A 25,835-nucleotide genomic window follows, 5' to 3' on the forward strand; every position below is an offset into this window, starting at 1 on the left:
GTATTCCTCTCAATGAAAGCAATTCATCCCCCATTCCATACACCTGGCTATCTGCCTCTTCTGCTCTGTCTCCTGTCACCCCATTAATCTACCAGGGCTGTAGGTTGTGGTGGATATTACTCCATTTCTCTTTGTTGGAATGTTCCTTGGGCGACATTCAACAATCACTTTCTGCAGACCTCTCCTTGATAAGTTAAATGGGTAGATAAAAGAATTTCTCTGGAAACAGCCTTGCTTTTAAACTGTTTGTCATGTTACCATCTCAAAAATACTATATTAGGTGTCAAAACTTGAATATTAACTCTTTCTGTCTTTTGGTGGAATATTCCTGATGCTGCCTTGCCTTCAACTGCCCCAACCTGTATGCTCACACAAGCATAGACGCTTTTAAGAAAAATTATCCAAGACATGGACATAGGATGTAGAGACTGATGGACGTCCTACCAGTGTAATGCTGAGTACTGAATAGGACACATAACGTGACTGAGGATTAGCTAATTTTCTAGGAGTGGTTGTCTTCATTAAACTATCTTTTCACTATTGATTAGCATACTTTACAGCTCTGTAAGGATATAGGTTAACTTGTAGGACACTGGTATTTGTGAAATCATTTCTTGACTGGGATCACTACAGCGGATTCTTGTTCAACAGTAATGTAAAAATTATATCTATCTAAAAGAAAAAGTAACTGCAAATATTAGGGTTTATTGCCATACATGACATTAATCAGTTTTATATCTAGTTGCAAATGATTTTCAGCGTTACTGTGACTGACAGACTACATAAATCTTCATTTCTTGAAGTCTGCTTTGAACTAGGTTTAACATCTTACTGGTTCCCTTATTAATGAACTGAGTAGTTTTTGACACTTCTTTGTTTTTAACCTTTTGAAAAGTAGAAGTAGTGAAAGAGGCTTTTAAAGATGTATCTTCACAGTTTTGGGGGGTGCATGTTTATCTTTCACTCAAATTACCCTTGGAAATATGTTACAGAACAGAAAAAAAAACATCTTTAGGGCAACATACAGGCTAAACACTAGACTTCTTTGAAGTATGTGGAAATCGGTCGTATTCACCATGGTACTAAAGAATCCTAAAAAATATTGACTTTTCCATCACTCTTGTTTGGCATAAAATTCAAAGCAAAACCTTTTTTGTTCATCCAAACATAAGGTACAAGTTCTGTTTTATCCTTTATGATACTTTCTAGCTAGAAGTCATGTTGAAGAAATTGGTGAGTGCATCTCTGCTTGAAACCAACATCTCAATATATGATTTCCTTTAGAATATCTGTGTACTATGTTGGAGGAGGGGGTGTAAAAAACGTTTTATTCTTCAACCAAAAAAAGTCCTTTTCTCAAAAGTTGTATAGATTTTTAAAAATTATTCTGGCAAAAAAAAGATAATTGAACAGTCATGTGAGATAGGTTTATGTATGGAAATCAAGTTAAGAGTAAATATATAGATATAGCTATAGATAGATGTAGTGCAGAAACAGATGTAGATATAGAGGTAGATATAATATTGACCTTGTAACAAAATCAAACATTCATTTATCTACCATTTATTTATTTATTTATTTATACATACATACATACATACATACAAGCTGGATATTTTGGTTTTGAAAATTTCCAATAATCTATTTGGGTTATTTTTGCCCAGTGCAGTAAATAGGTTACTTTCAAGATAATTGGAACTAATTGAGTAAAAATAAGGCAGAGTCTTATAGAGAATACATAGCTTCTTCCCCTACAATACAGCCCTCCCAAATTCTTTGTATTTACACTTACTTAGATGCCATTGTAAAATCAAAACAACTTTAAAGGAGAAGGGAAACGTGAGGGGTGAAATGCTTGGGTAGGCCGCCAACTACAGAGAGTGTTTAGGATGTTAATTTCAACCATGGTTGATCAGCGAGCAAGAGGACATTTTGGGGTTTATACTTGACATTACTTACGAATGTGTTCATTATGTATAAAATATTTTATCTTAAGCCTGTTTAACTAATATCTTTATCTCCTCATTTGAGTGACATGATTTAGGGTGTTGTGAGGTGGATGGTGAGTGTGCCATACCCATCACATACCCATACGCTCATCTGTCCCACAGCACCCCTTTTCCTGTCATTGCTGTGCTCCGAGTCTCTTGCCTTAACTCAAGATTTCTGTTTATTACTACAGAGAATTTCTCTGCATACTTATTTGCTCCTCAGCTTGCCATTTTGATTTTATATCTACCTATTTGATTACCATGGTTGCAAGATGATGGATTGAACACACTGCAGCTTGTCTCTCTTACGTTCCTGGTCCCTAAAAATGGCTTAAGAAATGGCAAGAAATCCAAAATTACAGCAAAAAAGATAAGGGTGTGTTTTTGGGGCTCATTGGCCCACACACTGTGAGAATCCTTTGAAGCCCAAAATAGTTGAAGGAGAATTTAAGTGGGAATGGCTACTGAGAATGCCTGAGGATTATTGCTGCAAAATGGGAATGGGCCACATCTGGAAGTGTTTGTGGTTACCAGGAGCCTGGAGGGCTCAAAGGCCAGCACTGGACTACTTTGTTGGTTGTGCCATTGCAGGAGCATCTGTCTCTCTCCTTGCTCATTAACTCCTACCTCATGATTGTCCAGGCTGTGAGGGGCTCTAGACACAGAAAGTGCCAGAGTTTGAGTTAGATATACACATGTGCAACTCCTTTTTAAAAAATAGTTTATCGGGGCGCCTGGGTGGCGCAGTCGGTTAAGCGTCCGACTTCAGCCAGGTCACGATCTCGCGGTCTGTGAGTTCGAGCCCCGCGTCAGGCTCTGGGCTGATGGCTCGGAGCCTGGAGCCTGTTTCCGATTCTGTGTCTCCCTCTCTCTCTGCTCCTCCCCCGTTCATGCTCTGTCTCTCTCTGTCCCAAAAATAAATTAAAAACGTTGAAAAAAAAATTAAAAAAAAAAATTAAAAAAAAAATAAAATAAAAAATAGTTTATCATACATTATATGTGCAGAGTTTAGATCTATATGACCTAGTGAATTTATATTAGATAGCATAGGAAGCTCAATTCTATTCAAACCTTTCCCTCCTAACATAGGGCAACGACAGATGAAGTGTAAAAAAGAAAAAAATAAAACATGGCCCGGAAGTGTTGAACAGTGAGTAGCAATAAAGTTCTCCCCTTTTTACTGCTCCTGGTTTGAGGCTTGGCTGTAGTAAAATAAAGAGGATCTAAAGTTTAATTTTGCTTCTGTTTTGAAATTTGTATTTCATTATGTTTACTATTACCATTTATAGTCATGTAGAAGGTAAGTGTCTTTTACCTTAAAATTTTACAAGAGCATTTTATATCAATGCAATGTCATTTTCATCTGAGCCATACCTGAGAGTCAGAATAATATTCGGAGTTAATCAACTCTTCCCCTCGATCCCCAATTATTACCACTTTTGAAAATAAGTATCTTTCTGTAATAGATTATGTTCACTGAGTTGGAGCTAAGAGAGAGAGTAACTAATCTGAAGAGTTAATCAACAGTCCCTCCCTGGTTCCTAAATAATCATCATGATTTCAATAAATTCTGCAGTTTGCTCTTGGCAAATGAGTCTTCCTTTGTTGTCTAGAGTGTTTTAAAAACTCATGCTATAAAATGCTTATTGTAGACACTTTAAGCAGGTGTACAGAAATAACTATGATAAACCAGCAATGTGTGATGAATGACCTTTCAGACTTAGCACAGATGACTGGCAAATGCATGTGAGAAAATAGACTTTTCTAAGCAGTTCACATGGGAGATGCTGTACAACTTAGAATCATCCATCAGAGAAGACTGAGCTGGCATTAATTCTAAAAACCCGTTAGTATAATTCTTCAATTAATGGATAAGTAAACTGAAAATTAGGGTAATTAAGTGATATATGGAGTCCTGCAGTCTGTTAGTGCCAGAATCAAGACTAACACCAAGGTTTTCTCACTATCAATTCAGTACTTTCTCACAACATTACACTAAACAACAATAGAAAAGTGATTGATGAACTATGATTATTTAATCCAATCTACCTTGGTTTGAAAACACCAATTCAATATTTTATTTAAGCCAACTGAAACCGAAAGGAGCAAATCCAAACTTAAAGATATTGAAGGCAATTACTATTCAATCCGTTATGCAGTTAATAAATACATCTAGAAAGTATGCTACATATTACCGAGTAATTCATCTTCCCCAAAGACATGAATTCCGCATGTCATACTTTCCGTTTAATAGCACAAACTGTAGCAAGTAGATAGGTATGTGCATATTTTTCTGACATGTTTATTAAAGCCGCACAACAGCTACTAAATAGATATTCTGAGAGCAAGGAGTTCTAATTTCAAAGGAGGCTTATTGACTTCTATTCAGTTTCTTATAGGAAAGCCTTGGGGAAGGGGTCTTTAAGAATTTGGTGGATGAGGAAAATGGTATAACTGGAACAGAGGTGAAAATTCAAGAAGTTGAGGACAACATAAGACTACAAAGTTACTTCAAGAAGTGGTAGAACTTTATACTTTCTTGAAAAGTTTGTCCAGGGCTGGCCATGTTAATCACAGTTGACAATCGCTTTTAAACTGTCTATTGCTCTTACTGGATCATAAGAGGCAAATCTAACTCTTTTGACGTTACTTTTGTGAGTCTAGTGAGGACTGAGATAACCTGCAGCCCCAAAACCTAACTCTCAGGACTAAATATGAAGGCTGTCTCCATCAACGTTCCAGTATTATTTATTCTGGAAAATTCTTTCCCAGAAAGATAAAGATATAAAACAGTAAATAACTTCATTGTTTGCTTCAAGATCTTCCCCAAAATGCAATTATCTAAAAGGAATGCGCTCAGACTTTTTCTAGAACAACAGTTTTATTTAGGTAGGCAGCCTTCTGAGGACAATAGATGGTTCAAATAGGCAAAGAGATCACTCAGCCCAATATTAGTAACTCGGGAACACTTATCTAAGATCCTTACCTTCATTTGTCCACAGAACCTAAACCATGATATCAAAAACTGTACCCAGTCCAAATCAGATTCAAGCTCTAAACACCTAACTTCAACCACCGAAGCCTTAAACCCTAGAAATAACTATTTCCCATCTTCCCCTTTTAAGAAACTGAATGTCTCTTAAGGTGATGCTCTCCCTTACTCTAATAAGTTAATCAACTGAGCTTTCTTTGATCAACATTTTAATTTGGTGGTCTGTTTGGGGAGTTGTCAGCTGACATGACTAATAGCAAAGAGGGTTTTTGGCCAAAAGAGTTGCAACTACTGTATTATTCAGAAGATGTATCTTAAAGTTTTTGCTAGGATGTTGATCTATTTATTTTTCCATTATCACTTCTTTGTTAGATAAGAGGTTATGGGAAGTATTTGTGTCAGAAATTATTGTAGTCAGCATTTTATGTCGTTTTTCCTGACGGTCACTCCACAAGCACCTGTAAAATACAGCTGCTAGATTCCTCCCACTACTGACCTGCTGGGAGACAGGGCAGCTTTGCCTGGCTTTCTCTTCCTTCACTCTCTCCTTTGCACAGGAGTATGCAGATATAGCTGATGCCTTGGCCACCATGCTGACTCTCAACTCAGCTAATTTCTTTGCTCCCCGTGGAGGTATGAAGAGGTCCTGTTAACACCAAAAGAAAAGCTAGGAGTTTTCCTAAAGGCTACTCTGCCTGACTGAGCTGTGAGCTGAGTTTCCCTTCATGTGACCTTCCTTCATTTTGTTGAGGAGCCAGGTGAGGAACATTTATTTCTATCCCTAATTCCAAATGTGAATGTATGTGGGGGAAGATAATCCCCTGAGACTAGGAATTTCCCTGAACCTACAAAACAAGCACTGTACTTTGAGGCAGAGAGAAGAGATGGTGGCACACCTGTGACCAACTGCCTCTGTATATTTAATGTTCCTTCTGTCTGCAATCCAACAAGGTCAGAAAAGGCAGAATCAAGGCTGGCTTCATGGGCATGTGACCTGTGCAGTTGTACAGGGTCACATACTTGGTTTAATACCCGGTTGTCACTGTCTTGATATTGTCATGATATCTGATCAAGGGACCTGCTTTTTCCTTATGAAAATTACATAGGTGGCCCTGGGCAGGCTTTGTTTTTAGCTTTTTTTCTAGACACGATGGTCCTTTATGTAGAGCCTTAAAGTCCAGTGTCAAATAGAAGATGATAAATTCTCTAAAATTCTCTCTTGACAATCTTGCCTTTCTTGCTGCAAAATATTGCTGCCTATCTTGAAGAATCAAAAATCCAAGTTTAGGTAATGAAATTTGAACTCTCCCTTTTGAAGCTACTTTTTAATAATTTTAACCTCTAGCTGGTCCAAGGCAGAAGAAATCTGGAGAATGCCATGTAAATAGAATTTTATATATAATTAATAAAAACATAAAAGCAAAATACAAGCAGCACTGGTTAAAAAATAAATAATTGGGTTAAATATTGGTAATAAATATGAAAAAGTTTCCTCTTTTGTAACAAATACAGATTAATAAAAATAAGATAAATGCCACAGTGGAAAAATATGAAAACATACACAAATACCCCATTAATATGTAAAATAGTAGTCATGCTTGATTAAAAAAAAAAAAAGAAATGCAAATACAAGGAAGTATTTTATCTTCCAATCAATTGTAAAATAATTTTAAGGGTTAAAAATTCCTTCAAGATTGCCAATATCCATTCTTATCTGTTGCTGACAGTAGAACAGACTACAATATGCATAACCCAAATTTTCATGTTATTTATTCATTTCATCCAGTAAGTTTACCTGAAGTAATTTACCATAAAGAAAGGCGCTGTCAAACAGTTATGTATAAAAAATTCACAGCAATGTTATCCATAGTGCAGACAGTATGACACTAGACATGTAGAAATAATCAGAGATGCAGTCCAGAATTTATATGTAAAGATGTTCACTGTAGTGTTATTCATAATAGAGACAGTTCCCACCTTTGTATACAATGTTTTCTTGAAAATATGTATGTATTCACAATGCCAGTAGGATGAAAAACAGACTTACATAAAATAAAGATGTTTCTATTCCATGAGAACCAGAAATATCATAAATTTCTAATAAAACCTTGCCAAAATTACAATTTCAGTGAAACACTCCCAGATATCCTACTTTATATTCTACTTTGTTTCAGTTTTATCTTGAGAATGATACTTTTTCTTATTAGTATCTGTGGTTGTTTCATTCTTATATTATCACATAATAAAAAAAAAGAATTCTGAAAAAAATAAGTCCTCAATTAATTGCACAAACTTGAAGAACCAAAATCAAATAGGCTAATGTTTTTGTTCATTATCTGATTTACTCATATTAAGGATTCTATTCAGCATGTGAGATTTGTTTTAGGGAGAGTAGCACATATTTCATGAGAATTTGGATTTTGAAAATGAAATAAGTCAAAAACCGCTATGGTTAAAAAAAATTAAAAGTACCCAAAGTACTCAACATAAGTCTTCAAATAGGAGAATTATAAATACTTTACAGGAAAGCCTTTCAATTCCTTGGAATACTGGAGGAGCTATTCCAGGTGGAGAAAATTTTAGTTCATGGGCTTTCTGGACAACATACACAAACTTAGCTGTTTTAGGAGTAATTTGACTGTGGGTAAGGAAAAAGTTTTCCTCAACCCTCTTAGGATTCCTCATTGGGTCTGAAAATTAAACTGACAAAAACAGATTCACAAGTGAAGAGAATATACATTCACTTAATACAGCTTAATGTGACACAAGAGACTTCATAAGGCAATTAAAACCCGGAGAAACAGACCTGAGTTTTTTTATGAGCAGTGAGATGAAAAGTGGGCTATCCTATAGAAATATGATAGGTAAGACAGTGTGAGGTTAGTGGAGTAAACTGGGAAACTTAGCAAGACTTGTTTGTTCAGATTCTTGATATCTCTTTGTCTTCACACATAAGGATTGTCCTTTCCTTGGGGTATCCTGAGGGAACATCTCACATGAGGGTTTTATAACTTGTTTCAGGAAATAAGGGGGAGGAGAAAAGGTCAGAATGAGCTTTCTGCTTCTGCTATTTTCTAAAACTTCTTCAGCTTAAAATATTTAATATTTCCAGTTGCCATATTTTGGGATAGTGTGCCCTGAAGTGCATCAGAACATCATCCCAATGATGAATGGGCCTGGCAGGTCATGATCATGGAGGAGACAACATTCCTGCAGACATCACATTCTACACTTTTCCTTCTTTACTCCTTTGAATAGAGTTGCAGGTTAGGTTTGTGATAGAGCTGGCCTTCCCATAATTCAAGGTATTGGGCCAGAGTTAAGGGAAATTCTTTCTCCAGGATCTGGTAAAAAGAATATATCACTTTGTATTAATATCACACACTAATAAGTCTTAGATACATATAAGAAGACAAATAATAAATATGTTGTAAATTACTGTAAGTTTTTCTTGACATCTCTATTTCCAGGATGTTAACATAAATGTCAAGCTCTTATATATTCCCTTAACACCTCCTGTTGTAAACAATACTAGCAACTTTCTATAAATGTTTATAGCTCTCCTGATTTACTGTAAGCTCCCTAAGGACGGAGAATTTGTCTGTGATACTTTGTTTTATTTTTAGCACCTAAAAGAGTGAGAGGCACATACAATGTGCTTAATAAATATATACTAAATACACAGAAGCAAGTAAACATTTGTTGAGCAAATGAATGATTAAGCTCCAGTTGAGAACTTCTGGAAATCTGCTTAAGACCAAACGCTATCATCTCAGGTTTTCCATGATTCATCTCATGGATTTGCCATAATTAGCCCTGATATTCCATGTACTGTATTTCAGTCAGGCCAAATTAGCCTTGACAGTTACATAATTCTCAAAATGAACCATCTATGTTAAGATTTTTTCTTTTATGTACTCCTACAGCTGATAAAACAATATAATAGAAAATTATTGCTTAATAAATGTTGAGCTGCATGTAAATGTAGAGCAGGAAAAGCTTTTCCTCTACCCTGTTATGTTTACTTGTTTGTTTCTTTTTACCAATGGTGTGTGTGAATGAATTTAAAAAAAAAGCAGGTTAACAAATTATATCTGATGTTAGTATTTAAAAAAATTTTTTTAACGTTTTATTTATTTTTGAGACAGGGAGAGACAGAGCATGAACAGGGGAGGGTCAGAGAGAGGGAGACACAGAATCCGAAACAGGCTCCAGGCTCTGAGGTGTCAGCACAGAGCCCGACGCGGGGCTCGAACTCACGGACCGTGAGATCATGACCTGAGCCGAAGTCGGCCGCTTAACCGACTGAGCCACCCAGGCGCCCCATGATGTTAGTATTTTTTTTTTATTTTTTTTTGATGTTAGTATTTTTTATAAAGAGAGAGGATTTACAGAAAAGAAGTGAAAAGCTCAAAGAAGTGGTTAGACTAGAAGACTTGTATACCACCTTAACAAAGATATAAATTGTGGTAAGGTAACTAGGAAATAAGGGTTTCTTAGTAAGGTTTGTTATGAAGACACATCTCTAGGTCATCTTCAGTCGTATCGGCATGGAAGAGGCATGATCTTGACACAAGGGGAACGTATGCTCTACTTTGAGGCAGAAATGAATAAGGCAGAGGGTTCTTTTTATGCGTACTATTTCTCAGTTGCCTTCCATGCAAAATAATTCTTATGCCAAAGTAGCAACATTTTGGAGTGGCTTATTCTGACTTCCATTTAAAATCTCCCTTTTTTTGAACATTCTAGCATTTGACCTTGCGCTGGTGTTGTATTTGCACTAGATTGGTGTATGTTCCACATCTTTCAAAAGAAATTACAACTACAGGGACCCGTTATATTTTAGATTCCAAAACCTTTCTTTTGTCTCTTCAGTACACTTGTTTATACTTTCTTTCCATAATCCAAGAGAAAATAGTAGATATTAACTCTTCCCAAAGCCTATTCTAGAAAAGTTCTGTGCATCAATAAATATGCTTTGTATTGGGAAAAAATGTGTAAATCACTTTCGTGGATATATGAAGTGAGAAATGATTCAAAAAGAGAAAAATAAAATTCTACCTCTAAGCTATACTGGTTTATTTTTCTCTAAGCCTTACTATCTCAGCGTGCTGCATTTATTTCTTGAAAATTAAATTTCTTGAAGGAGAATGTCATTCCAGCCCTTCTTTAGTTGGCCTCGGATATTTGCATATAACTACCATTCCAGTGAATATGGGTTTTGCTTAGCAATTAATCAGTGTCGGGATGCCTGCCATTGTAGAAAGTAATTCACATGCAGATAGTTTTCTTAACTTTCCTCATTGAATTCCAAAAAAAAAAAATGTATGAAGCATCTGGATTTTTGACATACCTCTGTCTCAAAAGCTGAAGTGATAATGTTTTCATTGAAGAGATGTAAAACACCTGGGGTGTTAACATTTAATTGAAGCTTGTTTTTTTTGAAAGAACAGAAATGAATTTGTACTTTGTCATAATTCATTTCCCAGAAGATGCAGTTGCTCCACAGAAATCAGACAATAGAACTGTTACCTCATTTGATTTTTAGCCAGATAATCAGATTGAACAATATCTAACAAATATTAATGATATTGTAATGAAAGCACTGAAAATATAAATAAATACTATCTTGTGATAAATGTATATTTCATTCAACAAAAGCAAATACCGTAAATATAATTTTTACTTTTACTTTTTTCAATCTGTAATACCACCTGGCAATATTCAAAGACAAGTGTGCCCAGAATAATCTTGTCTCATTGAATTTGGAAGAATGTGAATTGTGCTATTAAACTCTTACATATAAACAAAACTTATAATAGAAAAGAAGATTTTAATAGGTTAAATGTAAAAAAATTCAGGACAGTAGTCTTGGTAAATCATACCATTTTAGAGAGGAAATCTTTCACATTTTAAATTGAAAAAAAAAAAAAACAAAAAACCCTGAAATTGTCAATCTTCTTTTCTATCTTCTTTGTTCATGACACTAAATAGAAGCCACAAAATTGAAGGATCTTTATACACAAAAATTTAAAATCACATGTTCATGAAATAATATAATTTTTTTCATCTTTATTTCTGATGAGGACTTAGAAAATTAGTGAAGAATTCTTTAAAGGTAAAATTATTGTTGCAAGATTTTTCTTTTTTTTTTACCTCAATACCCAGGATTTGTTGTCTCGCCTTCAAAGGATAAAGAGGTAGACACAAAATAAAATGGGCAGCAGGCAAAATATTAGAGTATAAGATTAGAAAGTAAGAATAGCATGAAAGCTCTCTTTATAGAGAGAGGGCACTGGAAAGTGAATGTGCCGGACTATAAGCAAGGGTCTTTGTTTTATAAGGTTCTAGTCAGCACTCCCTACTTTTCCCCCTTGTTCCTTCTCAGGTTCTACCTTTATTGGCTAGGTAATCCTAAATGCCTACTCATTCCTTTTTGACCGGCTCATTTCCATTGTATGAGGGGTGGTCTACGGCCATACCTTTCCTTTATGGTCTACTTATTTTTAGTTAGGTCTTTTGTTAAATTCCTGAGGACAACCTGAAGGGGAGTTGGTGCTGTTGGTTACGTTCTTAAGAGGAACCTTATGCCCAGAGGGGGTTTGCTGTGGTCAGATGCTCCCAGCTCTGTTTTTCCCCATCCAGGATCCTCAGGTCTTAATCTTTCCCTCTCTGCCTATTTTATCCTATCTTTCCCTATCAAATTATGACATAGAAATATAAAATGAATACATTTCACAGGTTTTATTTAGCACAATAATTAATGAGGGAACCAACAATGTATTAAAAACTAGTTCAAAGAATTTGAGGAACACACATGTAAAGACAAATAGAAATACTGAAGTGAATGTGCAAATACATACAAATTTGGTCACTATCCATTGGGCAATGAACAATTACATCTCCACTGGCCAAATTCATTTGCATTTCTAACAAAAATATTTATTTACATTACTATCAGTTTTCTACAACTTACAGAATTATAAAATACATTTAAGACCATGAAAAGCTAAAATAATCTGAGTGTTCTGGACAAGCCACCAGTAATCAACTTTGCTCATTTGAAAGTCTTTTACATTTTTTCTTGATTTACAAAATTTGAATACTTGCTATCTGTTTATATGTTAGGGAGCAAGAATTCCTATCCTCTCAAAGTCCTTCTAGCTGGACTAAGAATCAAATTGACATGAGACAGATTAACAGGAGAGAATCAAATTTAATAGAGTACATACAGGGAATCCACACAGACATGAAAATTCCAAAGGCAGTCAGGTAAAATGAGGTACACATATCATCCTGAATTAAGGAGAAAGGGGTAGGGATATGGGACTCTCGGGGCAGGGGGCGGGAAAAGGACCTCACAGGACAATAAGAAGAACAAATGTTTGGTAATTAGATATTTGTCCTGACATACAGATGGGTCACTCATATAAAATTTATCTTTGCTAATAGAAAGATCCCAAAATTAGACTCTTCTATATATTTAAGGGAGGGGCAAAAGTGTCTCTTGAGCCTGTAAGGTCGTGATTGCCTTCAGCTCAGAACAATCTTCACATCAAAGTAGACCATCTTGGGATGGCCTGACATCAGCCTCTACAATACAAGTAACTGCAATTAATCTTTACCAAGGATAACTTTAACCTTATATCCCATTTCACATGAGCATTTATGTAGATGTTTCGTCTTCTTTTGTAATAATTTTTAATGCAATATGAGAGAATACAATGAGTTATTTTAGGGATAAATTAAATTAAGGGTTTCTTAACATGATAAAGCATGGGACTCTACAAGTATAAGAACAAATTTGTTTTGTAATTTATGGTGTCATTCTATACATAGTTGAGTTTATATGTAAACTATCATGTGAATGTGGTAGACTTGGTATATTTGTCTAAATGCATATTTCAGGGATAATATCTAAATCTTTCATCAGATTCTTAATGGGACCCCACAGTTTCTAAAAAGGTTAAGAACTTCTTCTCCAGAACAAAATTATTCTGACCTACTTGTCTGCCCGCTATTATTTCATTCAATCGTTTGGACTATTTATAGGAGGAAAGGCAGCTGGACTATCACAGACACTCAAACATGCTGGCACGACAAGCAGATTTATCTAAAAATCACCCTGGGAGCTCACACTGGGTTGTCTGGACAGTGAGCTATTTGGGGGAACCTTGATCTTCCCACTCACTTACACCTTATTTTATCAAAACTGAGTGCAACACAATTGAGTTTCTCATAAGACTGATGGCTTCCTTCTCCCAGTAGGAGGCACCAAATTGACCCTTACTAGACAACTCCTGAGAAGTCTTGGTACCTTGACCCCATCTTCCCTTCATGCTAGTAGTCTGATTACTTGCCAGTTACCACATAAGGGAAGAGAGCAATGGGCAGATGAAGTGCCTTTCTTAGAATGCAGACACATGCTACCCAAGCCATAGAGAGCCCTGGCATGATGCCAGTCTATGTGATGCTAAAGAGGATCAGAGGACCTGTGCCTTCTATTCTTGATGAACTTTGGTTGCCAAGTTCCTCAATAAAATCTATTCCTATTTCTCAACCCATGCCATAAAATGCTCTGGAATTTATGCCCAGGGTTAGGGAATACAGTTGGTGATGCAAAAGGGACATAATTTTATAACAGGTGTTGACTGTAAAGAGATCAAAAATATGCCTCAATCACCATCATAATATGTATGTATTCTTTGGTTTTCAGAGTATTTATGAGATTGCTGGAAAAAAAATGTATGCGTTCTAGGGGTTCAGAGATACATAAACAAGTTTGGTGAACTTGTGGGGAGGGCAGTGGAAACTAAGTAGTAGGCAAGACTCCAGGGCCCTTCAGGCATGATCCACTATTAGGAAAGGAGACAAGTATGGACATCAGGATTCAGCAACAGGGGTGAATTTAGAGAGGAGGATATTATGGCAACATCATTTGGATACATTCCTGACTCAGTCAATTTGGCAGCATGTGCACATCATGGGCAAGAAAAACTTACAAAACAAACATACAAAAAAATAGTAGTTTTCCTTAAGCTTTGGGACCCTAGTAACTTTGGGACCCTAGTAAATGTCCTGTCTCCTTCAAGGTCCTTTTAGCCAGACTAAGAATCAAATTGACATGAGAGAGATTAACGGGAGAGAATAAAAGTTAATAGCAAACATACGGGGAATCCAAACAAACATGGAAGTTCCCAAGATAAAGGTGTTATTTTGAGGCAAAATAAGGTATACATGTCATTCTGAACTAAGGAGAAAAGGGTAGGGAAGAAATGCAATTTAAAGACAGATGAAAAATATTAAATGTTTGGTAAATAAATGTTTGCTAGACCACTCAAAAACAATGACACATAGAGGACTTTGATCAAATAGGACTTGTTAGGTTCCTCCCTGTCTATCATACCTAGCTTATACCAAAATGTAGTTCTCATGGTGATGGTCTCTTTCTGGAGCAGGCCCAATATCTATTTTTTTAAAGTGTTTGACGAGGAGGTAAAGAGATTTTCCTGAATCTACTGGGTTTTGATTGCTTTTTAACTCAAAATAATCTTAATGCCAAAGACGCTCATCTTGAGGCAGCCTGCCCTTCGCCCCCAACATAATTCTGATGTAGTGACCCTATAAAAAATGGATCATAAAGTGATAAGAGAAATTTTTCTTCCAATGCTAGAAAAATATGCACAGGTTGTCCAGAACATTAGAAAGCATTTGTCAAATGCCTGAAATGAGAGACATTTGTGAGAACAGCAGACTGAGGGAGATTAGTCACATGATGAAAAGAACTAGAAGTGAGCTCTGAGCCATCACCTGGAGCAGCCCAGGAGCAGTGAGGGTAGCAAGTATCTGAGCTGCATTCAATAACAAAATACCAGCAGTTCAAGCTGGTGATGTCAAGAATTTCAACAGCAATAACATAATTTGAACTGCCTATCCAGAAATGTTTGCATGCGTTGCCATATAAACATAGGTATAGATTTTGACATAAAATTACTTATTACAACACAAATGGCATAATCTGTATTGTGCACAACTAGCTCTTTCACTTCTTGGATGTATCTTAGATACCTTTACAAATCAGACTCCAGACTCACAGAGCTTTAGTTTAAAGCCTGGGTTCTCAACATACTGAGAACACCCCCACTTTGTTTGGGCTTTACACTTGTGGCTTCCTTGGCCTTTCTCCATCTACATAATTTGTATCATTCTTTGATACATATATCTTCTCAAATATCACCAAGCCCCCCTTTTAATGCAGTTCCCTGTTCTTCTCTGCCACACTTTTTTTCCCATCACTCTGTAGCAACTGGCCCTACTTCATTTTTCTTGATAGCACTTATCACGACTCACCTTGACATTTTGTATTTATCTGTTTATTGTCTACCTTTCTTACTGAAATGTGAGCTCCAGGGGGATAAAGACTTTGTAGGTTTTATTACCACCATATTCTCCAAGGCCTAATATAAAGTAGGTTCTTGATAATATTGTTAAAAGGACGAATGCCTCAATTATTTATCATTCACCAATAACTGGTGATTATCAGTGGTATGAGTTCATGATAACCAACTTGTCCTTCATATATAAAAATGTGGATAATAATGCTACCTAGCACATATGGTAGATGTAAAGATGAAAGATTATTTTACTAATTATAATAATAGTTAATACTTACTGAGTATGCACTGAGCTAACCTCTCTTTTACTTGCTTTCCAACCTATAATATAGAGATTACAGTTAAACCCACTGATGAGTAACCTAAGGCCAACAGAGTTCAGAAATGACAGTATATGATTTTTATCCCAAGCAACCATATTCCAGAATGCTATCCTCAAAACTACATTCATGCCACTTCCTTGACACATATAGCATGGGCCCAACTAATGATGACTAATGTTGTTGGTAACACTATTATTGTTGTCATTGTCTTGTGCTTTTCATGACCATATATGTTCTATCACATGGATATACTATGTTTTATTTAACAAATTACCTGTTGCTATATTCTTAAGCTGCTTCCAGGGCACTGGGTGGCTCAGTTGGTGAAGCGTCCAACTCTTGATTTTGGCTCAGGTCATGATCTCGAGGTTTGTGATTTAGAGCCCTGCATCAGGCTCTGCACTGATAGTGCAGAGCCTGCTTGGGTTTCTCTCTCTCTCTCTCTCTCTCTCTTTCTCTCTCTGCTCCTCCCCCACTCTTGCACACACACTCTCTCTCTCACAAAAAAAAAGCTACACCCATTTTTATAAATCACTACAAGCAATGTCTCAGTGCAATACATGTACATCTGTGTACATATATATAATAAATTTTCATAATTGTAATAGGCATGTCATTTTGATATATCTTCCCAATTTATACATTCAAGACATTATACTTTTATGCTTTGAGGCCCATAAAGCATCTCACATATTTGTTGGTCCTTTAAGCTTTTGTTTTCGTCATCCCTACTACATTTTACATGAGTTCAGTAGTTACTGTTAAAAATTCACAAACTCATAATCTCCTTTGCAAAACCAAAACAAATTTGTCCAATTTGTGTCAATACCCAAACCATTTTGTTTGGCTTTGCTGTTTTCCTTAAGAATCTGTTTTATCTTTGTTTGAACCATTTGATTCTAAAAGAAAGTTTCCAAATTTATGTATATTTTAATGAAGATGGTGCTAACATTTTGTTTATTTGATCTTGAAATTTCTAAGTGATCATAAGAACTTCTAAAAAATTATGAGCTACTCATATCTGTAAATATTTTAGGGAGCTTAGCCTAAAGTGTTCTGAGCAAAGGGACCTCTAGAGTACTTACTAAACTGCCATAAAGGTGCTGACTTAATATTATTTCAGAAAATATTTAGGCAAAATTAGGAAAAGAATTTAAATAGTATACATCATCTTAAAGACCAAAGATCACCCAAGAAATAAGCATATTTTAAAGTCAAGATATACAAATCATGTTTATGGTCTCTAGCTCGTTAAAGAGGGCAGCACAAGTCGCTGTAATCCTTTCTTGAAAACATGCCTTAACAATGCCACTACAGAGATTTCTGAATGCTTATATAAATACTGAAAACATCCGAAGTAGTTATGGCTCAAGATTACAATTAGCATTTCTTAATGGAATAGAGTACCTGTAAGATGCTAACTTGTATAAACAAAGTGTGAAATGTGGCTACAATAATTTTAATTGCTATCACTTTTCCAGTGAACCTTTTCAAAAGATACTTGAAGAGGTTTGCCAACTTAAATTGTCCAATTATTTGGAAAGCGTTGCAAAGCACTACTTACAAAAAGCATGTAAAATAAGGCAAGTACAGATTGCATATATTTGATTGCTTCCCCCACTTTTGTACAGGCAGGCTAGGAGTGTGTGTGTGTGTGTGTGTGTGTGTGTGTGTTCCTCTGTGGGATATTGTTTAAAATTCAGAATGGACTCTTATGGTAGTCCTCCTATTCATTATCAATGAGATCTATTTTACTTCAAATAAACATAAGATACTGTTTTCTTGCTGAAGGTTTAAAAATAATATTTAATAAAATTGAGTGCATAGAAAAAGCCATGACAATTGCAGGCAAATTCCCATCTGAATACATTTGTCAATTTTTTTTCCTGTGTATGTAATACAAACTTACCTCAATATGGAGCCAAGAACAAGGAAGAAAACAACTTACTGCATCCTTTTCCTTTTTACCCTCAGTGCCATCCTCTTAGTTCAAGCCCTGATTATTTGTGCTAAGCTGGTTGTAGCAGCCTCTTCTCTCTACAGAGAACTACAAATTGGTTGGATTTGGCAGTAAGTCAGCTTTACCTCCAATAAAAGGTAAGCCGGTTCAGTAAGCAAAAACAATTTTATCTGAGCCACAATCCAAAAGGAACAACTATCATATTTTTTAGGTACCCTCATTATATCTAAAGCATTATCAAGAATGATTTTAGGCATTCGTTTCCTGAGAACTTCATTTGATAAATTTATATACTTTTCACTTTTCTGATATATATTACTTTGATGTTTCTGACACATATCACTTTGTTGTTGTTTTTTTAACTGTGTGATTTAAGAAGCCTAAGGGAATACATCCTAAAAATTTAGAGAAAAATGAATTGAATTTTCATTTGTAAACCTACACATTTATCATCATATTCAATTAACTTGGAAACCTGTAGCTAGTAGGAAACACCTACTATGTGAAAGATATTGTAGGGTGTTTCAAAGAAGGTGTAATGATTTAGGAGTTGTGATCTCTGATCTCTGTAACAGAGAGCTCACAATTTCTTTAAAGGAATACTATAGAGTCACATAAAGATAAAATTCAAGGGAGTGTGTAATTTGGCAGGATATGAAAGATGTAGACAATGAGTACTATGTAAATTCACAGGATGAAGAGAATATTCAGTACTTTGCTGGTGAAAAGCCCTTTGATTTACTCATCTTCAACAGAATCACTCTGCTTTTATCTGTTTTATTTGTTTATGCTCCTGGCTAAGATTTCATCTAAAGAGAGGGTTCTGTGTGGGAAAAAGTTAGTTTGAAAATCACCATTCCCATAATGAAGTGGAGCAGAGGCAAAGATTTTTTTAATACAATATTGGGTAATCTAACTTATATACATATGCTTGTTTTTGTGATGCATCGTGTGGTGCTTTGGGAGCATGTTGATTTACTTCCTAACCTGCCAACCTGCCATGAATTTCAAAGTAAATATGGATGCCAGTGTCTTTTCAAATCTTTCAGTCACCTGCTATTGCCTAAAGAACAAAACCCAAACTTTTTAGCAGAGCACATTCCCTATTGTGTTTCCAACTTCCTTTTCTCTTTATTTTTTAAAATTACAACCTTATACCTGATAGCACAACCATACCACCCTTGAGATGTCTATTTACAATGTTCATTATTCAAATGAGAAAACTGAGGTTCAGTATGGTCATGCCCCAGTGGATGAGAGGCTGTTCCATAAATTTAGGTTTATATGATTCTAACTGTGTGCTCTTTCTTTAACATGCTATTTCTCATGGGACATTCACCTCTACAGCGCCAGTGTTAAATCCATAATACCTACTCAATATATGTTTGTTAGATGAATAACAATCAGGAAATTGGATATAAAAGAGAAATGTAAGATAAAATTCCACCCTCAAGCTTACCTCCCCATGACTGGGAACATGGCATAAAATTATCAAAGCATTTCCTAGTCTCTCTGTATAGTTTCTTCTTTAGAGGAGGATGGTTTTCCAGTCCCTGATGGTGTCCAAAAACTAATTGTCCATTAATCTCAGAGGCAGACTATTAAACTGTGAGAGCAACATTTTGAGAATTTCTGATACCTCGTCTAAAAAGTGAAATTGCTACAGTGTCACAGCTTTCTAGAATATTCCATGGATGCTGTGGGCAGGTGACGATGGGAGAAGTAAAGACAGGGTACATAAATTATCATCTCATCAAAAGGGTTAGAGTGATTTCTACTTCTTTTGTAGCTAAGTACCTTTCTTTACTTTGAGAATAGGTTTTTCAAACAAAAATAACAGATGAAGGGTCAGGTTTATATAGTTCACATATTTGAAAATACTTCCAAAGAGATACACTTTTATCCAGTCAAGTTAATATCACACACACGCGCGCGCGCACACGCACACACACCTTACTGCCGTTGATTTATTGGATTTTTAGATAGTGTTTGACAAGCTCATTTAATATCTCCCAACTTCCCAGGTAGGGTTTAAGAAATGATGCTTGTTTCATCTGCCAACTCAGGAAAACACAAGTCTTTGTAGAGAACTTACTGCTCATAGTAACAAAATTTAGAGAAAATGTACATATCATTTAAAAATACATAAGGCAGGGGCGCCTGGGTGGCTCAGTCGGTTAAGCGTCCGACTTCGGCTCAGGTCACGATCTCGCGGTCCGTGAGTTCGAGCCCCGAATCGGGCTCTGGGCTGATGGCTCAGAGCCTGGAGCCTGCTTCCGATTCTGTGTCTCCCTCTCTCTCTGCCCCTCCCCCGTTCATGCTCTGTCTCTCTCTGTCTCAAAAATAAATAAAAAAATTTAAAAAAATACATAAGGCAGAATCGAAAAGAGTTTCACCTTTTCTATAATAGTACTTAATAAAATGATAGCAAAAATAAAAATAAAAAAATATAATAAAATGATAGCAATCTATTTCTAGTACCAAGAGAAAATGAATTAGATCCATGTAAAACTTTTCTCCTGAAGAATCAGTGTGTATTTATGTGTCTGTGTGTGTGCACATGTGTGTGTGTGTATGTGATTCCCATAGAATTAGCGGCTTTTGAGGAAATGAAGGAGAATATTATTAAACTGTATAAGTCAGAACAATAAAATGTAATAGGAAGTAATATTAAATAAATTCTCTTATTCATTTGACTTTAGAAAAAAAATGACATACACCTTAATTTGTCCCAGATTAATAAAATGTTCTCAAATCTTCCCTGGTATCTTCTATTAAGTACAATATGTCTATGCATTTTATCTTTAATAAGCAACTTGGGGTAGGAAAGGTTTCGCTTTGTTATGAGAACTAAAGAGTTATTTTATCCCTGGTGCAAACCTTTGCTTCTGGATGGGGGGCTGTTGCACCTTAGTAAAACTGGCAATCCTTCAAAAGGGTTCTGAAAGCAACTATGATATTTGAAGATAAAAGCATGGAGACATTGCCTGCATTCTGTCCTATAAACCTTAGGGGTAAATCCTTTGATGTTCAAATGAGAGGACCTTAAATTCCTTTATCTTTCTACTTTTAAAATACTGTCCGTGGATTTTTTTAATAAACACTACATTCCATTTTCTACACAGAATGACTGCTATTTTGTATGCAGCCTAGATAAGTACATTCTATTTTAATGTCAATGTCTCATTACATTTATTTTTCATATCTTCACTAAGACAGACTATTTCAAAGTAAGTGGAAATCTTGGGTATCATTAATTATATTATAAAATTAAAATAATCTAGAAAATTCAATACCAAAGAAATATTTACTGTCCCATTCATTAACCTGTTATCAATCAGTATTTTATTATATTTAAAAATTAGCAAAACTTAAAATTCTAGTTTCATGCTTCTCCATGGCTATTATTAAGCATCTCAAAATGAATCTGAAAGAAATTATATGTAACCTGAATTGCCCTTTGTTGCAAACCTATTTACTCATAGAGAATGTCCAGTCTTCTGCAAATCCCCACATGTACATTACAACTATTTTGGGGATTTTCTAGGAAAGTCTCATACATACTCCAAAACTTTAGCCTGTTCCCTGAGGACACAGATCTGTGGCACTCAGGGCTGCTGTGACTCATTAATGAGGTGCAGCCTTCCTGCGCTGCCTTCCTCAGCTTGTCTCTCCAAGGGCTCTCCCTGGGCAAAGCCCTTAGTATGTAACATTGCTAGACACCACTCTGAAGCACCTATTTTGATTGACCTTTTGAAATTAGAGACATTTTATTTTAATATGACCAAATATGCAAAACGGTAGAAAATACATTATAATCTCTGTATATCACCCAGTCAGGTGAAGAACATATTACTAAATACATTTGAAGACCCCTGTATAACCTACCCCTATAACATCCCACTGTTTCTCCATATCATTTAAATGTATTCATTTATATTTTCATATGCGTATATATCATTAATATATAATTTTATGATGTAAATATATAAATAGTATCACAATATATATACTTCTGTCTTTGCCTTTGCACTTTCAACATTATGATTATTTTGTTCAATATTTATTTTTCAGTGTTAATTTTCTTACCTTTTTCTCTAGTTTAAGCATTTTCATTACCATATAGCTTTTTCTTTGTATATCTTACCAGATTATTAAAATCCAGAGTAATTAGACATTGTGCAATTGACACAGTGGAAGAGAATTGGAAGAAATAAACCCAAAGAATGAATCATATATATATATATATATATATATATATATATATATATATATATGAATTTTTCCCTCAAATGAGCTCCAATATATATATATTGGAGCTCATTTGAGGGAAAAATTCGGATAAAGGAGTTTGGAAAAACTGATTATACTCATGGGAAAAATAGGATTTTTACCTCATAATGTGTATGTATACACACACACACACAAATCAATTTTTTTTTTGAGAGAGAGAGATGGCACAAGTGAGTGAGGGCAGAGAGAGAGAGAGAGAGGGAGAGGAAGTAGAAGAGAGAGAGAGAATCCCAGGAGGGGTAGAGGGAGAGAGCAGGAGAGAGAGAGAGAATCCCATGAGGGGCAGAGAGAGAGAGAGAGACAGAGAGAGAAGCAAGGATCACCCGGAGTGGGGGCTCAATCTCACCTGATGCAGGACTCAAACTCATGAACCATGAGATCATGATATGAGCCGAAGTCAGTCAGATGCTTAACAGACTGAGCCACACAGGTGCCCCCCCCCCCCACCACAAATCAATTTCAAGTGAAGTAAATCCATGGTACTCTTCATATAACTTTGGGATCATGTGATGGCTTTGTAATGTGTCAACTTGCCAGGCTGAGCTTCATTTCCCCAAAGTCTGTTCCTTGTATGCTTCCTGTTAGAAAAGGCTGCTGGAGAGATTCTCTGCTCATTCACAGGGAGGAGCAGCCGAACCTACAGTTGCTTTGTCTTCCCTGGATTTTTTTTCTTCAGTTTTTCTGACTACTGGGCTAAGTGTGTGCTTACTACCATGACTAAGAATCCTAGCCTCTGTTGGATAGCCAATACATGCCTGGTCACTGATGACAGAGGCAATAGAAAAGATACGAGTTTTAGCCGATCTTTGTGGGATTCCAGCCCATGTTCCTGACATGCTGGACTATGTTATCTTCCTTTCCTGACTGCCTACCCAGCAGACTTCAAGTTCTAGCATCAGACGCAGAGACAGTCTTCCCGAGAGACTTCTTAGGCCACACGTGTCAACCCCAACTACAATCATAGCTGCATTATTCTCTGGAAGGTTCCTTGGCTCCAAATAAAACAGATTTTGTTGGATCTTGTGCCAACATTTCACTGGGTGTGTGTAAACTCACTAAGGTTTTACAACTGCCATAGGCATACTCTACACAAATATATGAATACATTTTCTCCATTCTTGAGGCATAATCTTAATTCTATGTTAAGTTGCAAATATATATTTTTTAATGTTTATTCGTGAGGGAGAGAGAGACAGAACATGAGTGGGGGAGGGGCAGAGAGAGAGGGAGACACAGAATCCGAAGCAGACTCTAGTCTCTGAGCTGTCAGCACAGAGCCTGATGCAGGGCTTGAACTCACGAGCTGTGAGATCATGACCTGAGCTGAAGTCGGACACTTAACTGACTGAGACACCCAGGTGCACCAATTGCAAATATTTTTTAAAAGATGAATTTTGGGGGCACCTGGGTGGTTCAGTCAGTACACATTCGACTTTGTCTCAGGTCATGATCTCACAGTTCATGGATTTGAGCCCCATGTCAGGCTCTTTTCTGACAGCTCAGATTCCGGAGCCTACTTCATATTCTGTGTCTCCCTCTCTCTGTCTGCCCCTCCCCTGCTCACACTGCCTCTTTCTCTCTCAAAAATAAATAAACATTAAAAAGACATTAAAAAATAATTTTGAATTTATGGTTGTTAAAGTTATGGGTGTCTAAAAATATCAATCATATATATTTCCTCTATATTTTCTAAGTCTAAAATATGAACTCAATTAAAAAATAATTTTTGTTTTGTGATTCATATATTATCAAATACGTAAAATTGTATTTCCATACCTTTTCTAAATGAAACACACAATTAAGTGGCATACTACTTAAACATTCAAATTTGTTACTTAGGCAATCAAATCTGCTATCTGAATATATCCAGAAAATTCTGGATCCTAAAGCAATTTTTAATACCTAGGGAAAATAAGAGGTGTTCTAAGTTAGATCATTATCTCTTTCTATATGTTGGAGCTGTAGACTTCTTTTTTTAAATTTTTTTTATATTTATTTATTTTTGAGAAACAGAGTGAGACAAAGTGTGAGTGGGGGAGGGGCAGAGAGAGAAGGAGACACAGAATCTGAAGCAGGCTCCAGGCTCTGAGCAAGCAGTCAGCACAGAGCTTGGTGCGGGGCTCGAACCCACGAACTGTGAGATCATGACCTGAACCGAAGTCGGACGCTCAACCGACTGAGCCACCCAGGCGCCCCTGGAGCTGTAGACTTCTTAAAATTTAACTTTCAAGGGGAACCAGGGTGGCTCAGTTGGTTAAACATCCAACTCTCGATATCAGCTCAGGTCATGATCTCATGATTCGTGAGTTTGAGCCCAGGTCAGGCTCTGCTCTAACAGCACAAAGCCTGTTTGGGATTCTCTCTCTCTCCCCCCCTCTCTCTCCCTCCCTCGCTTGTGCTCTTGCTCCCTCTCTCTCAAAATAAATAAACATTAAACAAAATTTAACTTTCAAACTTTAAAGATGAAAGGAAGGTTAGCATGGTTGAGAACAGATTCTAATATCCCTTTCTTCCCACACTTATCAAAGTCTTTCTCCCTGGATCAAAGACATATTGTACTCTTTCTACTGTGAGTGATGATGTAAATATTGATGCAAGCCAGGGTTATATCTCACATTTTGTAACTTTGTACTCTATCATACTTCTCAAGCACATCAAATTTATTTTAATTACTGGAATGGGCTCTCATTTTCTTTCTCACCCCACCAACTCTGAGATTTTGTATATGCTATTTCTTCTGTCAGAAACATTTCCTCCATACTTTTCCAAACTTCAGGACAGGGATCGTGTCTAACTTCATCACTCTATGTCCACAACTCCACAACTACAGCATGTGTGGCACATAATAAGCACATAATGAAACCTTCTTTGATCAATTCCTGATAGAATTTCATGCTATTCTGTATTTTCCCTCTAATCAGCCACTTTCACCTTTTAAGCCCTTTTCCAATGAAACTTCGTGAGAGTGTCTCAAATCTTCCTCTGTAACTTACAACACCCAACAGAAAATATCTCATGAAATCATTTCCAGCTTTTCTCCCTTTATCATCTCCAGTAAAGAAAGATAGTATTTTTCTGCTTTCATAACCGTTATCTGTAAATTCATTACTACTGTGATCAGGAGTAACTATATCAACCAGACTCTGGTTGAAAATTGCATAATTTGATTAGAGTTTAATAAACAGACTATTTACAAAACTACAGGCAGGATTTAGAAGAAAAAAAAAACAGAATACAGTGCAATTCTCGAGGGCAAGTAGCATTCTTTTTTTTTTTTTTTTTTTTTTTTTCCACGTTTTATTTTATTTTTTGGGACAGAGAGAGACAGAGCATGAACGGGGGAGGGACAGAGAGAGGGAGACACAGAATCGGAAACAGGCTCCAGGCTCTGAGCCATCAGCCCAGAGTCTGACGCGGGGCTCGAACTCACGGACCGTGAGATCGTGACCTGGCTGAAGTCGGACGCTTAACCGACTGCGCCACCCAGGCGCCCCCAAGTAGCATTCTTAACACACGTAAGTGGGGAGGAGGTTAGAGGAACTTTGTAGAAAAGAGTTATGTAGAGAGTGCCATCTTGAAATAGTTGTAGCCTTTAGTCTAAGGAAGCCACCAGGCCTAGGCACTCACATAAGAGGGAAGGGAATGACATTCTGGCATTCTCTCCTCTGTCTCTCTGTTTTCTTGCTGATGAGTCCCTTGGGCCATAGCCCAGAAGTAAGAGAGCCTTGTCGCCATACAGGTCAGCCTCCATGGACAGAGAGCAAGATGAAGAAGTTTAAAGCATAGATCTTAAAGACAAATGAAAAATATCCAGCAAAATAATTAGTACTATTCCTATTAATAAGAAAATAATGTATTTGCTTAATGTTCAAAATGCCAAGT

At 36.3% G+C, this 25,835-nt stretch overlaps 1 protein-coding gene across 1 annotated transcript in view; it reads right to left on the minus strand.

Moving 5' to 3' along the window:
• LOC122225994 (thymocyte nuclear protein 1-like) overlaps positions 1–22,915 on the minus strand; it is a 43,086-nt gene extending 20,171 nt beyond the window's left edge. Inside the window, exons 1-2 of the mRNA XM_042948661.1 lie at positions 22,826–22,915; positions 5,480–5,629 (exon numbers count right to left, since the gene is read on the minus strand). Coding sequence (XP_042804595.1) covers positions 5,480–5,629; positions 22,826–22,915 — 240 coding nt within the window. The remainder of the gene's footprint in view (positions 1–5,479; positions 5,630–22,825) is intronic.
• Positions 22,916–25,835: the final 2,920 nt, after the last annotated feature.

This window comes from Panthera leo, chromosome C1, assembly GCF_018350215.1.
Source record: "Panthera leo isolate Ple1 chromosome C1, P.leo_Ple1_pat1.1, whole genome shotgun sequence".
Lineage (NCBI taxonomy): Eukaryota > Metazoa > Chordata > Mammalia > Carnivora > Felidae > Panthera > Panthera leo.